Consider the following 16,270-nt stretch of genomic DNA (forward strand, 5'->3'; position numbering starts at 1 on the left):
AGAGAGCAAGGGGAGAATATCTGACCTTAATAGCTGATATTTATGTACACATATTTATGTTTCCGTGGCAATACGTTGCCACGGAAATTTGACAAAAAATGAAAAGAGCTCAGCTTAAGAAAATTGTTGTTGTTTATTATGATTTCTAGCTGTTTTAGGTGAGGATTTAGGCATATAGAACAACCTTTAAAATCAAAATCTTTACTTCGACGAACTATAACTATGCTTCAAGGTTGCTTTAGGAGGTTCAATGAGAATCTTCCAATCTACAAATTATAATTATGTCTAATCAAGGTATGTTGCTGATTTACCCTTTTCCAGTCGTGTTTTAATCTGATTAACATCGGAAACACTGTAACCCGCTTTTGATATGATTTTACCCATTTGCATGGATAAGGGTCAAAAAGGGAACTATGTGAATCAAAACACACATATTCCCTGTAGTCCAATAATGAATTCTATTGTTTGGTACATGTACATGTCAGCCAAGTTTCTTGACAATTGTTTATAAAGTGAGTATCAAAAAAGTTAATAATAGTATTTTGAATGAACGCATGAGTGAGCAATTAAATTCTGCTGGCAAATGGTAGAATAATTACCATGTGACTCAACGTACATTAAAAATCTATTTCAAAAAGTCAGAGACGATTAAGGCAGCCATGTTCAAAGAGCCTAAATGGCCAATGAATGCCTCCCCACCGCCTAGATTTTCATCAATGTGACACATTTGTCTAAGAAAATGGACATCAGGCAAACTAAATACAAAGTAAGTAAATGGTCAGTAAAAATACGTGTACATGTATTACCTTCACGAAAATAAGGAACCACACCTGACCAAAAAATATTTCAGCCAAAACATGTGGAGGACTCCGCCCCAAAACAAAAAGAATGCGGGGAAAAAACTTTAGGAATGAAAACAACGAAACCGTTTGAAGTGAAGAGAAAAACTTGGCTCAAAGAACAGGCCACGCCCATTTAATTTTTGTCATTAACTGCACTTTTATTAAAAAGAGAACCTTATTTAGTACACTTGATTGAAGTTATGGTCATTTTTAATAATGCAGTAAATGAATTTCTAGGCGCACAGAATCTAAAAGCACTCCATTCCGAATTTATTTCCCGCCACTGTCCGTGCTGAAAGTCGACCACTATGTACGATGTATAAACCCGCACGAAATGCACTAACATTCTTCTTCAGGTGTCCATTATTAAAGTGTCATTCACTGTGCTTTAGTTTAAGGACTCTATTTAAAGAGTTAAATTAAAATGTACATGTAGGCCTACATATACGTGCAGTGAAACAAAGTTGGGGTCGGATGTCGACCTGGCCATGCATATACATGTATTATTACACAAACATGCACATCATATTGGTAGTACAGTATTGGTAAATTGCACTGTTGATTAGAATAACTGCATATTTTATGGTGGCAATTCATAAGACAGCCACCTTTGATTGTTTATTACATGTAGTTGTGTTCTTATGGATGTTTGATGAGGGAACTCTACGCGTTTCTAGCGGTGATAACAAAAAATCCCACTTGTGGAACTGTGACTTACATGCGGAAAACTGTACCGTTTTATCAAATGTCAATGTTTCCTCAGCCTGATGGCCACTGAACATAAGACATTGTCTTGTAGGCTTCCATGGTGCACGGTTTACAAATATTATAAAATTTGCAAGCATTAAAAGAAATAGTATACATGTATATAATGTGAATATGATGTCTGAAATCAGTTTTGTGAATATATACATGTACACATACAGGTATATGCACGACCAATGATGGAAATTAAGGCAATGGAGTTAAAATACACATTTGAAATTATTACTTGTTTCTGTCATTTCTTTCCCTCAATCATGATGATGTGATAACCAAATTTCGTCTTGACAGGAGGATTTGTGTAAATAGGTTTATCCGTTGTGCTAGTGGCTAGAGCGAATGCCGCATCCTGAAATGGTCCGACCATTGAGCCCCTGGTCATCCAACCGAGGTCCCCCTGGCAAAGGAATGGCAAGAAAAACCAATGAATTTGGCACTTGTCTTCACTGAAAACCTGGTCATTGTAAGTAGTTTCCTTGTGAAGCTTCAATGATCTGGAGCCAGATGAAACCCGGGAATCATGCTTACCAAAAAAAAAGAGAGTAAATTTACACACTCGGGCCAAGCATGAAAATGCTGAAAACATTGCAGAATGGTTACTGTCACGTATTTGTACATGTGCGTGCAAAAAAAAGTTCTGCCCTAGTAAATCTGCTAATGCACTTTTGCCAACTCTGCCTACTGTGTTTTCAAAGGTCACAGGTTATGCAGCACAAACATTGAGGAACTGGAACCATCTTGGGCACTGTGGGCAATGACAAATTACTTGTACATTTACATGTACCGCACAAAAGTTATTCCAAGCAAAACTTGTCCATTGTTAAATTTCCGTTTAGGTATTAGTGGTTTCAAAAACTAGTCCCAAATGATGGAGTTTTCATTAAGATATTCACAGTGAGAATAAAAACATAAAAGTGTATTGGTCCAATTTCTTTTTAACTTTGTATACACTGTACATGTACTGGAATTCTGGACGGCCAATCTGAAATCAGCAAGATAAAGGTTTTGATGAGGATGAAGTGAACTTTCTGTTCATCCATGCCTGCTGTGTCTGAGACAGCTCTAAGGGGTGGAACTAGAACTTCGTTTCAGGGGGCGGGACAATATTTTTTCAGGAGGAATTATTTTCTCATGGAATCTTTATGGCTCTGAGAAGGGAGGAGGCTAAATCCTTGGGGCTTTTATGCAATTTTTGGAAGGAAACACATATCTTGGAGTTGAATACAGACTTTGCATGGTCCAAACAAATCCATCAATATTATCTGGAGCAAATAGATCCTTGGTCTCCTGAGAAGAAACTTGAGATCTTGCAATGAAAAGACCAAATCCACTGCCTACAAAAAGACTAGTTGGACCCCAATTACATTACTGCAGCAGTATGTGGGACCCACATACACAGACTATTAACAGAAGAAGTTGAGAAAGTCCGATGCGGAGCAGCACGCTTTGTCAAAAAAGAGTAAAGATGTGAATTCAGTGTTATCAAGCTTCTTCATCAACCTCAGTGGGAAAGACTTGATGTCGGACACTTGAAATCACATCTAACCATCATATTCAAGGAGCTACAATGAAGGTGTAAATCATCTCATCCCACCTTACATTGACCAACTTAAAGTTGCAAAAGAAGCAACAGACCACAAGAATCACTTTCAACAAGAATTATTACAGGTTCTCGCTCCACCAATATACTTATTTCTACCAAAAACTGGAATGAAACCTAATCCTAGCAGATATTAAGGAATCATCTGACTTGAAGTACTTTAAGGCCAGACTTGAAGCAATTGAGTTCATGCAGTCAATTTCTGAAAATTCTGATTCTGATCATATGAAATGGTCCACAAAATTGTTCTCTGGTTATTAAAAAAAAAAAAATCATAATACCCCTTTATTAAGGGGAGAGGGCAATGGCCCTGGTTCTACTAATGAAGAGCCTATGGAACGTTCAAACAAGAGCATTGTGTATTCTCATCAGGAAAACAGGTCCCGCTGGAAATAGAGCGTGTACCCAAATGGGAGCAACTCCAAACAGAGCCAACGGTGTCTCGATGAATTCATGTTAGTCTGTTCCCCTTCTGATGGAAACAAATCCTGAGGGTGATCTTTGCATGTACATGTACATTTAAGAAACACTTGATCACTCGATCTTTGCGTGATCAGTTGATCTGAGTTACAGCATGATTTGTTGGTAATTCAACCATCAGCTAATTTCCTTTTCTTTCAAAATCATGATTGCGAAAGATCATTTCAACCAAGAAAAATAAATTTGAAGATTTCATGCAGAATCGACCAATCGTATAGAGCCCTAGGCTAGGGTAGGTCGGCCAAATGTGTCCAACATACCGGTCCATTTACATGTACATCACAGGGCCTGTACGTTCTACGGTGGTCAGACAACCAAGGACAACTATGCCGACTCACCCCTTGTCTTGCCTTGTCTTCACTGTACTGTTCTGCCACCACATTGAACCGCACACCAGACTGCAGTTTCTCCATTGCCTCCATGCATTTAGAGTGCTTCTCACAAAGAATGTGCCTCACCTTGAAGTAAAAATCACCAAACAGTCTCTTCTGTAAATGTGAGAACTAAATGTATATGCTTCCCCCATTCAATACATGTAGGTGTATGCATGTCACGCATGCAGAGGTTAAGGATGAGAGAGATGGTTCAAGCATTACTGATCTTGATTTCCATATTTCTGCATCTTTCAATGGCAGAAGATTATGAAAACATAAGAATGAAGTTTGAACCAAGCTTCTTATAACCCTACCCTTCTAGGTGAGTCAAAAAAATCATACTGGGGTCCACCTGTAAACTTAGAGGATAGAGGACTGACGCAGGTGGAAACGTAAGAAATCCCCCCAAATCCCTTGAACATTGTATCAGTGCTCTTGAAGGCATTTGTACACCATGCAAATTTATACATGTACACTGTACATGCTGGGTCAATGTGTAAATTTCATAGAACTTACATGGATTGGGATTTTAACAAGTCAATTGCCAATTTCTCCAGTAAATCCAGTCAATTTCACCATGCACCAGAAAAATCAAAGAAGATACTCCTTGCTGTAGCTGCACTGTAAGTCCATTTAATTTCTTCATGGGACAATTTTATGACAGGTGTTGAGAGGAAGTGGGAACATCCCCTCGCTTCCTTAATTAACAATCTATGGTCCCCGTACAGTGATTAATTCAAAATTTACAGCCTCTTAAGATTTGCCAGGTTCTTCAGACCTGAACTTGGCTCTTACCTTGACTGCTGTCCCTCCCTTCTTTTGCTTTCCCCCTCCATCGTCATCTGGAAATAGACAGGTGCATATCGACATTAATAATGTACATGTACATCACTGGCATGTACGGTTGCACACCTATCCGAAGTGCTACAGGTGCACCGGGGAGCTGCATCGTTATTGTTACAGGTACTGCTCAAACATTCTATCGGTTGGAGGCTGTTCAACCTACACGTACTGCATATGCATCTTTTTGCCACAAGGAGTTACATGTACATGTACGTGTACTTGTTTTGTTCACTTCTAAGGCAATATAAAAAATAAATCCAGTGCAAGTTTTTGGGTATGCCTCAAATATTTTTACTGCATAAAATAGTGAATTTTAAAGTTTTTTAACGAAAAGGTGTAATATAAGGGTAATAACTGAGATATTCATTTCCCCATTGACTAGAGCAATATTCATGCCCCTGAGTCCAGAGGGGGCAAAAAGGAACAACCACATGAGATATGACAGACCAATCAGAGATAAGAAACGAGACCCAATGATGTCATGTCGACTCTAAGAATTCCTGAAACCAACACTTCTGCCTGGGAAGTACATGTACACGGATGAAATAGCCATTGAGTCAGCTCGAGCCCCTTCTTTCAGGACACCCGTACACTTCTGTTTTAGCCTTTTTCCAACTTCTAACAAGAAAATTGTATATTTGGGGACCCTGGTCCGATATACATGTATAATCAAAGGGATAATAGAGAAGAGAAGGGAAATCTACATGTACATTCATTTTTGGATTCACCTTGGTAAATGACGAGTACGACTTGACATCATGCTCAATTACTGTAAGGTTGATGTTGTGAAAAGAGGGCGGGGTTTTGAGTTTTGGGAGAAATGATATGAGGGGAAAGTGTGTTTCACACAACATGGAACATGGTGGGTTCATGTTTGCATGGCTGGTTTATCAGCCAGAAAGTCGCATTTTCTCACAATTTAAAATTTCCAATAACTAGGGCTCGGCACAATAAAGAGAGTGTTACCTTTGGGCTGTTTTTTGGGGGGGGCGGTGGGAACAACCACTTTTACAAGATTAAAATGGCAAAAAACTGGGGGGTCCCCAAATAAACAATCCCCCAACAAGGTTTTTGTGAGACCAGAATTATTTCTGCAGCTCTGCTTAGGGAAGTCTTCCTTAAGGAGTCATTCTGGGGTGACATATTGCCAGAAAATGTGACATAATTTATGACTTCTGGCAGTAGAACTTAGAAGACATGCACATGCAACTATACTGCAACACAATGTACATAACATGATGTAGACTCATCAGATATGATAAAAGCAGGGTCCTATGGCCTTCACCATGACTGATAATACAAATATAATCCTTACTTTACTGGGTCAAGTACTAAACATTAGTACTACTAGCAGCAGTACTTAAGAGCAGTAGGCCCTACTGATAAATTATTTTTACAGCCAACTAATGAGCCCAGATCTCACAATTTTAATTTTTATTCACGGTTATTTTAAAGCGCTCTTTTGATATTCGCTTTTGACGGATAACCAAAGTTGGGATGGACAAACTCAATGCTCAAACTCAACTTAAAGAGGCCGGGCCAAGCATGCCAAGACAAGATCAACAACCGCAGGACTACTTCCTCAATCCTGCGATACGCCCAGGGCCGGGGTTAATGGTCGGACCTACATGTCTACATGTAATAAGTACTATGTCATGATGTATGTAGGCCTACATTGGTCCAACCATTCTTAATCTTACCGGCTGCTGCAGCACCGCCTGGTTTCCCTTTGCCCCCTTTCCCTTTGGCAGCACCTCCGCCGCCTTTGGCCCCTCCTGATCCCCCACCACCACCCTTGTTCTTAGGCATGGGAAAACCCGGACAAAAAGACGACAAGAAAGCCCACAAAACTATTTTCACTTGGCAAGCCTACATTCATTCATGTGGTTTGGTGGGTCGACGTGCTCGCCACATGACATGGAGTAATGAAATAACAAACAAACAATACGAGTGGCGGTCCCGCTTTATCCAATTGCTGCGACTCTTTCATCCAACACGTCTTATCTGACCAATGGTGAGCTAGCTACGATTCATCTTGGTACTGGCAAGTATGGGAGCACGCGGGGGAAGCTGATGAACTTGAAGATGTGTTAGAACGCCAACCCTGTTTTCTTGGTTTTGGAAAGTATGAAGCATAAGTTCATATCTCACAGAAAATCTGAAGTCTTTTTCAGCGTAAAAAAATTAAAATACTCATTAATGGGATGCTTCTTCATGATGATTTTGAAGTTTTGTGTTGGTCTAGATTCCGGACACAAGAGTCATAACGCTATTAAGCTTGGGCCGGGCCCGGCGTTTTTTGTAATCCTTCCATTGTGTGGGTATTGTACATATGTATATCTCCCCCAGTTTTTTGTCACTTTAATCATGTTTTATTCCTCCATGCTTTAATCTTGTAAAACTGGTTAGCCCCCCTCTCTTTATTGCGCTGACCTATTTTTCTGAAATTTGGAATCATAAATTGTGAGAATACTGTATGTGACTTTCTCACTGTTGAACCAGCCATGCAAATTTGAATCCACAACATTTATGAAACCGATGTGTCATTTGTGTCAAATGTGTCATTTAAATGACACATTTACATGTATGTGTCATGTGTTAAAACACACTTTTCAGGCATAATTCTTCTTAAAACTCAAAACCCTGCCCTCTTTAGTCTTTTCACAACATCAACCCTGTGAGGTCCGACGTCTGTCCCGCTCCCACATCGTACATATATAAACACGTAGTCTACAGTAGGCTTACATGTACATGCACATGTTGGGATATTCTTATAGTTTTCTTAGCACACTTTGACTTTAATTCATTCAGTTAATCACTAATGTTGAATGTAATTTTGTGAAGTTTTGAAACCACATTTTCCAGTTGTATTTGCTTAAATTACGTATAAATGTACATGTAGTGAACAAGTGCCTGATATTAGTCAGTTAGTTCATGTAAATCCTGATTCTGTGAAGTTCCCTGTAAACCCATAGAACTAGCGCTCTTTTTGCTGCAACAGTCACAGACAGTCAAAAATTCCTTCCACTGGATTGGCCACAGTACATAGACACACACGGGTCATTTGACTGACAAGGTATATGTACATGTAACTTTGCATAGGAGGGCTTCAAATGTAGCTCTAATGTGTGACCAACAATAATTTCAGTGGTAAATCTGGCAGATAAATGTAATAAAAAAGAAGGGTGGACTTGCTGTCTGCAGGCTAGTGTTCGGAGATTGAGCTGATAATGTCATCCTCCCTGCAACTGTTATAGATAATGAAATCCTGATTTAGGAGGGGGGACTGGATAATTTTGACGAGAGAGATTTGCCTCGTATACACATGTACAGTGTAAAGTTGGACATGACCAACTCTGCTGACATGGCTGGGTCTGTCCTAAGTACATTGTACATGTACATTTAGGGCAGTGGGCACCATTAGGATATACATGTACAAAATGAACACGTAATGCTGGTGTTAGTGGTTTCAGTCAGGAACATTTGTTTTAACTGATGTACTATCTTTTCATCAATTTCACCATCAGGGGCAGGTTCAGCAATGTCTGATTCTTCGGACTGTGATATAGGCCCTGCACTGCCTCCGCACATGAGGGCAGCCAGCAAAGGTGACAGAGCCTCTGGTCCAGAGGAAAGCAGGATGGAAGGTCGCGTTACCATTAGGCCTGTTTTGCCTCCCCATCTCTCGAGACCCCTGAGTCCAGAAGGTGTATCGTCTCTATCAGGAAGACCAGATGAACAGTGCGAAATGGTTGGTCCGTCACTCCCACCAGATACGAGAACAGATGAAGGGAGAACGGATGGGTCGTCTAGTCCTAGCATCTGCCCAATCGGGCCGGTCTTGCCTCCTCGACTCAACGCAAGTGATAAAGGTGAGAAACTTGCCCCTGAGGACAGTCATGATCAGGAGGATAGTGATCCCGAGGACAGCACCTACGGACCCGCCTTGCCACCCGGGTTTGCCACCTCCAAACGCCCATCGGACAAACCGTGCACAATAGGCCCTGCACTCCCTCCAGGATTCAGGAAAACAACAGCTGAAGATGACGGGGACGTGGACCCTGAAGGAGATGAAGTCTCCGAAGATGAGAGCTCGGATGAAGAAGAAGTCATTGGCCCAATGCTTCCAGCTGATGAGGGCAACTCCTTGCGCCAGCAGTCAGTGGCTGAGGAGTTTGAGAGCAGAGCTGCAGCCATGAAGGACAAGCTGACAAGGAAGGTACTGGTACCAGTTGTACATGTACATGTAATCCATAATCATTGTACCCCATGACAATATATACATGTATACAGGGTTCTGCCCAGGATGGTTTTAGTGCCGGCAGGACTATCTAAGTGGAGCGCTACCATCTGTTGGCGCGGAGCGTACCAGAAAATTTTTGGAATCTAAAAGCCCCCAGATGGCCGGAAACAGCACTTTCTGGGCAGACGATATGCATGGCAGTGCAAAGTGAAATTTACGAAGAAATTTTATGGTTTCTTCACGATCTTCATATCTTCACGATCGATCCCTCGACCAAGATGCTATTTTATTTGGGTTTTTATCGGGAATACGTGCCGGTCGGAAAAGTTGATTTGGCAGATTGTGGTGGTCGGCAATTCTGCGTGCCAGTCGGGCCCGACCGGCGCCGACCGGCAGCGGCAGATCCCTGATATTAAGACATAATGTACCTGTACCACAGGGAGGGTGAAGGCAGGATCTTACATGTACCTCAGGTGGATGTAAAAGTGGAGCAAATATGTCTTAGAGGATTTGCGGCAAAATTCACTTGAGTTGAAGTACGTGTATGTGAAATTTCTGCAAAGTCGCAGCTGGAATACATGTACCGTATTTGATTTAACGTCACAGGTTTACACGCATGTTCAGTTTCGTACCAAGTGCATATGAACCAGCCTTTGGTGTTCTAGAGGGCTGGTACATGTAAACACCTTGTCCTCAGGTTGCCTGTCTTTGGTTTAGTTTTCAGTTTGTTTGCATGTACTTCACCCCCCTCCCCATTTTACGACCCCTCCATGCAAAATCAGAGGTTCCAATCCATGAATTCCACAAAGAAAACAGTAGCCATGCCTGACAGAGAAGTCCATCACTCGGGACACACTGCTTGCAATGGTTTTTGGATGAGTACATGTACATGTATGAGAAGATCATGGAAGTTGAACGTCCGACGTTTAGTATTTACAAAGACCTGATTTCGCAAACCTGGTGCATTGGGTTTTTAAATCTTCTCACAGTCTCAACACATATTTGTCACAGCTGAGTGGGCTCCACTTGTGCATGGAGCAGATAAAATGGGCATTTTCAGTTTTTTTACATTATATACCGTACAGTATGTGTAAGTCTCTGCCATACGTGTACATATGTACACGTACCTTTCATTCATTCAACATGGGTGGTTTTCAAAGGATCTCCTGCCAGCGCCTTTTGATAATATACATGTACATGTTGCTGTACAATGCTTCCAGACCCTGAGATAGGTGAAAAACCAGAGATAAAAGCCTCAAAAGAAACACTTGCAAAAAAATTGTGGAAAATTCCTGTCTCACCCTCATGAAAGCGATCGGGCATTAAACCATACAACGAGCCCCAGGATCTCAAATATTCAACATGAATACGTGAAGTGAATATAGGAAGTGAAAGAATACTGTAGGAATCTCCAAAATGAAAAAAAAGTGAATAGTGTAGCGTGGTGACTGTGAATACGAACACTCAGCATTCCAACCCATATATAACCACTCCTGGCAATTTGCGTTAGAGTGCAATGCGTTACATAACACCTGTGGCTCCATGCCACAACATGCAGTGTACAATGAGATAGTAATTCTCTTTCTGTATGCATGCCAAGAGAATTTGCAGTTAACTGAGATTTAAAGGACCTTTTCCATTGATCTGCACTTTGAATATCTTCATCAATGTCATCACTAAACTGTGCAAGAGAGATGGTTCCTTGATTACATGACATTGCCATTAGTTAACTTTTTCTGTATGCAATACCAGGTTGAAGATGTGGCTCCAGCAAGAGATTCTTGGATGACCGAACTTCCAGAGTTCTCCAAAAACTTTGGCCTGGGCCCCCGGACCTTCCGCAAGTCTGCACGCCCAGATGAGCAGGACCGGTCAGGTTGGACCGAAACCCCAGCTGACAGGGCGCGGAAGCACCAGGTACACGAACTGTGATAACATTGTGGTATCAGACCACATGGTTACAATTCTGTCTTAACCTTCCTCAATCCTAAATCTACCAGGTTTTTTAAGGATTTGTTGGAATGGGTAGGGCGGATGTTGGTCACCATTTCTGTACTTTAAGTTGAAAGCCCTTTGACAAAGGAAACTTGGGTTTAAAAGTAAGATTAACTTGTTTACAAACACTTCAAAAATTGGGACCAACAGCAGTTGTGGCACAGTGTCACTGAAAATTGCATTCCCATGCTCATGTGCATACATTTATATTCAGGTACATGTAATAGGGTTTTTATTCTGTGGTAAGTGAATTGTTTTTAAATCAGAAATAGCGTGGGTGGGTCAAAAAAATTTGGAAAAAAGTTGAAATTTAAAAACACTGAAAATTTTCAGTCGGCCCATTTCTTTTTCAGTGTCCCCATTTCCCATAGAGGGTTCAACACTGCAGTAGAAAGGAAATCATAATTTCTGGTCTGCGCTGGGCATTGTTGACACTTCAGTATTTTTTTAAAAGTGCACAGCCGCACATGACCTGTAGCCCCCACCCCTACATACTGAGCATACTCAGTTGCCATTGGTAAAATGTTCCAGAGTATATGCAGCTTATTTGCAGTTGGACCAGGCCAAGTTTCAGCTGAACAAGTCATATCCTTCAAAACCTTCACTGACAGCTCCATCACCAGTAAATGGCCAAGTAGTGTAATATACAGTGTATTTGGGTGAAAAAAATGCTAGTAAAGAAACGTCAATCTTTTTAACATGAAATCATCACTGTGCTTACATCAGGAGAGAATGGAGAAGGCTGCAGCTCAGATGCTAGCTTCATCTTCCTCCAAGGACGTGAAGGAGAAAAAACAGAAGAAGGAGGGACGAGGGGAGAAAGTATCAGAGCGAGACAAGAGGCTTGCCCAAGAGGTTGCCCAGCACAATCAGACGACAAGGCCAGAGTCTCTCATGGAGATGCACACCAAGAGCAGAAAGCGGAAATTGGTGAGTTGATCTTTGTTTTGCCATCAGCTGTTGTCAGATGTGCCTTGTGGGGCATCCACATTGTCACATCCCTTGATTGGAAGGGTCACTGGTGGCTAGATTGTCCTCTGATTATTTTTGTGTTGCACGGTACTGAAGTTACAAGTAGACACGTCACCACTATCTCCACAGTGTAACTGTTAACATAGCTTCTCTTTAATTGAAAGTGGCGCTTAAAAAATTGAGTGGGGTTTCTCTCGCCAGTTACAAAATGATGCCCTTGGCATTTTGTTGAAAACCTTTCCTCATAAACACACAATACATGAATACACAAATGTGTAGTATCTGCAAACTAGCATCAAACCTAATATTAATGGGCTCTTGACCAATAGGAAGCAGTACATTGAGGTATTTTTCAATGAATCAATAAGGTGGTTTTCTACTTTACATGTCTGCAGGCAGAGGGAGGATTGAAGGAGCAAGAGCGACGGCCATTTGACCGTGAGACCGACCTCCAGGTCAACCGATTTGATGAAGCCAGACGAAAACAGCTCCTGAAGAAGTCAGCCAATCTTGGAGACAAGTTTTCTCACAGTAACGAGAAGATGTACCTTTAGGAGAATAAAGGTGCGATTATCATTATTCTTCTATCTGTTTAGACCGAACACTGGAAATTGATTGAAATACTGCTTCTTAATACTAGGCCCTTTTTGCTAGGGACCCTCCTCAATCCTCCAAAATCCTCCAAAAAAATTGGATTCGCCCTCAATCCTCTGAAATATTCCGAAATTTCTTGGAAATGTTACTTGGAAGTGTGCCTATTGCCTCAATCTGTCAAAACTCCTCTGGCAATTCCTGTCATTCCATGTTGAGACAGTACGAATTGCATTCTTGAGCAGTACGGTTGTTTCAAAAGAAATGTTGGGCTGAATTTATGCATGGCTAAGCCCAAACAACACATGGTCTAACCCCTAACCTGCAATCAACCATGCACTTTTTCTATTCACCCTCAAACCTCCAAATTCCTCCAAAACTTCCCACAGGATTTTGGAGGATTGGGGAGGGTTAGGGTTTTAAAAGAGATATAACACTGTATGTTTTATTGGTTTGTTACTACGTCCTTAATTCTTCATAAACATTGCCAATGTCAATTTTTTTCAGTGAAAAAAGTTTTCAGTGGCAGTCTTTAATTTGTGAAACTTATTGCGTATTTGATTTCTTCTTTGACATGAATGGCAGATTATGATATGCATTGACATGATTGTATCTGTATTCATGTAAAGAAAATTACTTAATTTTAAGATGTGAATTTGAATTCTGAAAGGTTTCTAAGGAGTGTTTTATTTTTTCCACACCTAATTATTCGCTAACTGACACTAACTGATTCACTACGGCTGAAAAGTCTTTAAGGACATTAGATGTGATGCTATACATGTATGTACACAGCCCAATGGTATTTATCACATGAAGAGGCATAAATGATGAACAAAAGACTGGCAGGAAAACCAACAGTTGACGGCGGACAATCTGTTGATGGCCATGTTATCAACACTTTGCCAGAATCATAGAGTCTCTTGAACCAAACTGTTGCATTTGCTTGTACCCAGTCTTCTACATGCACGAGCAGTACATTTATGGTGTGCGCCGCTATCTGTACAAATGTGTGTTAGTACATGTACATTTACAGGTACAATATGTCAACTCGGGGCAGGTTCCAGCAACGAATGATTGATGCCATCTAACCGTGATGTAGCTAACAGTGTTCTACGTACATGTAAGCCCTGTTACCATGGTGACACTGGTAATTAATGCCCTCTTGAGGGATTGATGAGATGGCAGAGATCACAAAGGCATATGTACAGCCCGTGGCAAAAAGTGAATACAAGTAATAGCAATTCAAGTGTGGGTATATTGTGCTTGCATAGTGGCAATATTCTAAAAAACAATCGACCTTTGCACCAATAAATTCACATACATGTACATGTAGTTATGAGCACAACTGGCCATAGAGGCCATCAATTTCCTATTGATGGTATGGAAGGGTGCAGACTTTAATGTCCTTCTCTCTTGAGTACTCAAGAAATTTCCACCTTTCTCTTCAGAAAACGCTATGCTATGCTATGAGCATGTACTGCTTTCGGATCTACGTTTTGTTTTTTTTTTACCCGTACATTAGACTTCAAAAATTGTTTTCATCCTCGGTTATTAATTTGTTATTATGGATTATTATTACAAAGCATCAATTCATTGTTCCGGATTGTTTGATTCATTGTTACAGAGTATTAATTTCTTATTACAGGTTACTCATAATGGTATTCAGAAAGTTCATGTGTCTTATCCTATCCTATCAAGTGTTGTTGCCTTTTCTCAAGCACTTTACTTCATGTATGAGATGGCCACTCTAGCCTGAGGAGTATTCTGACATGTCTGATGTGCCTTGTTTGTTAATCTTTCTAATTTCTAATAAGTGGCAGCTGGATATGGAATTCTTGGTGAGAAATGCCTGTTAGTGTTTCTTCACCGAAGTCCCATACCAGTGTGTTAAAGACATGCTCTGAAAATCCGGGAGTTGTTTCCTGACTCTTCTGGAGTTGTGTGACAAGTGCTGTATCATGCTTGAGTGTCCTTGAATGAACAACACAAGGGCCGAATCTATTCAACAAATGCTGGATCTTGTCCGAACCACGAAGATGGCGTATTGTCACGCTAAATGCAACATGTTTTGACATGAGCTTCCTTCTAAGGGAGGACAAACTGATCATGTCTTGGACAATGGAAATGACCTTTTTCATGCTGTCATTTTTCAGAGCAACTTCCTCTGTTGAGAAGCCCTCTGCTGTGCCAGTGCACAATGCCAGGAAATTTAGAAGTTCCACTGGGGCCATGTTCATACAGTTGTTTTAAGTCAGACTAGCTGTTGTTGGGGGCCAGTCAGTCAACCCCAGGAACAACATTCATACAGTTCCTATACAAAGCACAATAATGAAGCTGATTCAACATCCGGAGTGTTCGAAATATAGCACTGGGGAATGTCTATAACGTCGTTAGCATCTCGCCACTCGTCAAACTTTGAAGAGTTCTACTCTTCATCAAGATAATGGACTCTCACTAAAGACTGTCGATCTATTGTCTTTGTGTCAATTATATTAAGTTCAAAAAAACTGCCTGCTGCCTGTGAATATGATCTGTTGCCTATGAATATGATGATCTTTGGGCACATCCGCTCCACAGTTCAGGAGTTTGTAGTCTACCGGCTTACGCAATCTCCCACTTCTCACACCGCCATCAGCCATTAATTCTGTGTTAAATGTGTTAACAGTGAAATAACGTGTTAAGTATGCATGCCTAGGGGCCTCCTCAGTTGAAAATAAAAGAAACAAATCACAAAAACAAACCGTTTTCTAGCCATGTTTGCCCATATTTAACATGTTAAATTTTAGGCCTGATGTGACTTCTCTTGTCTGGTTAATACAAAACTGTTCAATTAGGCCTCCACTAATTTTGTGCATGTAATTGTAAAAATACACAAACTGCGTCATCTGTCCCTAGGCCACTTGCCTTAGTAGCAAATAGCATGTTTTTTATTCCTCCATGGTCTATCCTAGGCCCAGCTTTTTAAAATTCTTGTCAAACATGTCATTATTGTTGAGGCTTCCTTCAATGATTCATGCCATGAGCTTATTGTATTAGGTCTACATGTATAGGCATGTAGGTATGTAGGCCTAGGCCTACATGTAGTTTGAAACATGCTACATGTACCAATACAAAGAACAATTCTTACCATGTTTATGGAGTAAAATACGCAGTCAGTCCAGTCGTACCCCAATCATCTACACAATACTAGGCTGCAAAGTGGAAACACAAACACCCCTGTCAATACAATGCAGTGATCCAGCCAAGACACAAGACACCTTGGAAATACATCCAATCCGATGTAATCTGAGTTGTAAAAATGGCACATGTTTAATCCAGAGGATTCTAAATTTCAAAACGATGCCTTGGGTAAAAATACTTACGTTCTAAAACAGCAAAACCAGCTTTACAAGGGAAATGAAGCTGACATTCTTCATAAAAATTCTCGGTTCAGTAGTAATTCGCGCGGATTTGACCTGTCTTGTTTCTGCCTTGCCGATGTAATGCATATTGTGCAAAAACAGATCATTGTCCAGACTATCAAGGAGAAGGAAGGTCATACTCACCAACACAGGCTTTGTGACTTGAC

General features: G+C 40.8%; 2 protein-coding genes across 5 annotated transcripts in view; one reads left to right on the forward strand and one right to left on the reverse strand.

Annotated features, from left to right (window-relative positions):
* Window positions 1–123: 123 nt before the first annotated feature.
* On the reverse strand, window positions 124–6,834 carry pin4 (peptidylprolyl cis/trans isomerase, NIMA-interacting 4). The gene is made up of 4 exons (XM_022252587.2): window positions 6,602–6,834; window positions 4,854–4,900; window positions 4,023–4,142; window positions 124–2,001 (listed from the first exon to the last, which is right to left on the reverse strand). Exons 1-4 carry the CDS (start codon window positions 6,708–6,710, stop codon window positions 1,843–1,845), a joined length of 435 nt encoding a protein of 144 aa, XP_022108279.2. The 5' UTR covers window positions 6,711–6,834; the 3' UTR covers window positions 124–1,842.
* A 71-nt stretch (window positions 6,835–6,905) lies between these two features.
* gpalpp1 (GPALPP motifs containing 1) overlaps window positions 6,906–16,270 on the forward strand; it is a 31,743-nt gene continuing 22,378 nt past the window's right edge. For 3 of the 4 annotated variants that reach the window (XR_015427574.1, XM_087145281.1, XM_087145280.1), the window contains exons 1-5: window positions 6,906–7,026; window positions 8,429–9,120; window positions 10,897–11,061; window positions 11,866–12,069; window positions 12,507–12,675. Coding sequence is in view for 3 of the 4 variants with exons in the window: in XM_087145281.1 (XP_087001407.1) it covers window positions 8,443–9,120; window positions 10,897–11,061; window positions 11,866–12,069; window positions 12,507–12,665 (1,206 nt within the window). In the remaining variant the exon portion in view is untranslated. Of the gene's footprint in view, window positions 7,027–8,428; window positions 9,121–10,896; window positions 11,062–11,865; window positions 12,070–12,506; window positions 15,443–16,270 lie in introns of those variants that run through there. The other variant, XM_087145279.1, reaches the window with a different exon arrangement.

The sequence above is a fragment of the Acanthaster planci genome, linkage group LG14 (genome assembly GCF_054643075.1).
Source record: "Acanthaster planci isolate LZ-2023a linkage group LG14, COTS_SCS, whole genome shotgun sequence".
Taxonomy (NCBI): domain Eukaryota; kingdom Metazoa; phylum Echinodermata; class Asteroidea; order Valvatida; family Acanthasteridae; genus Acanthaster; species Acanthaster planci.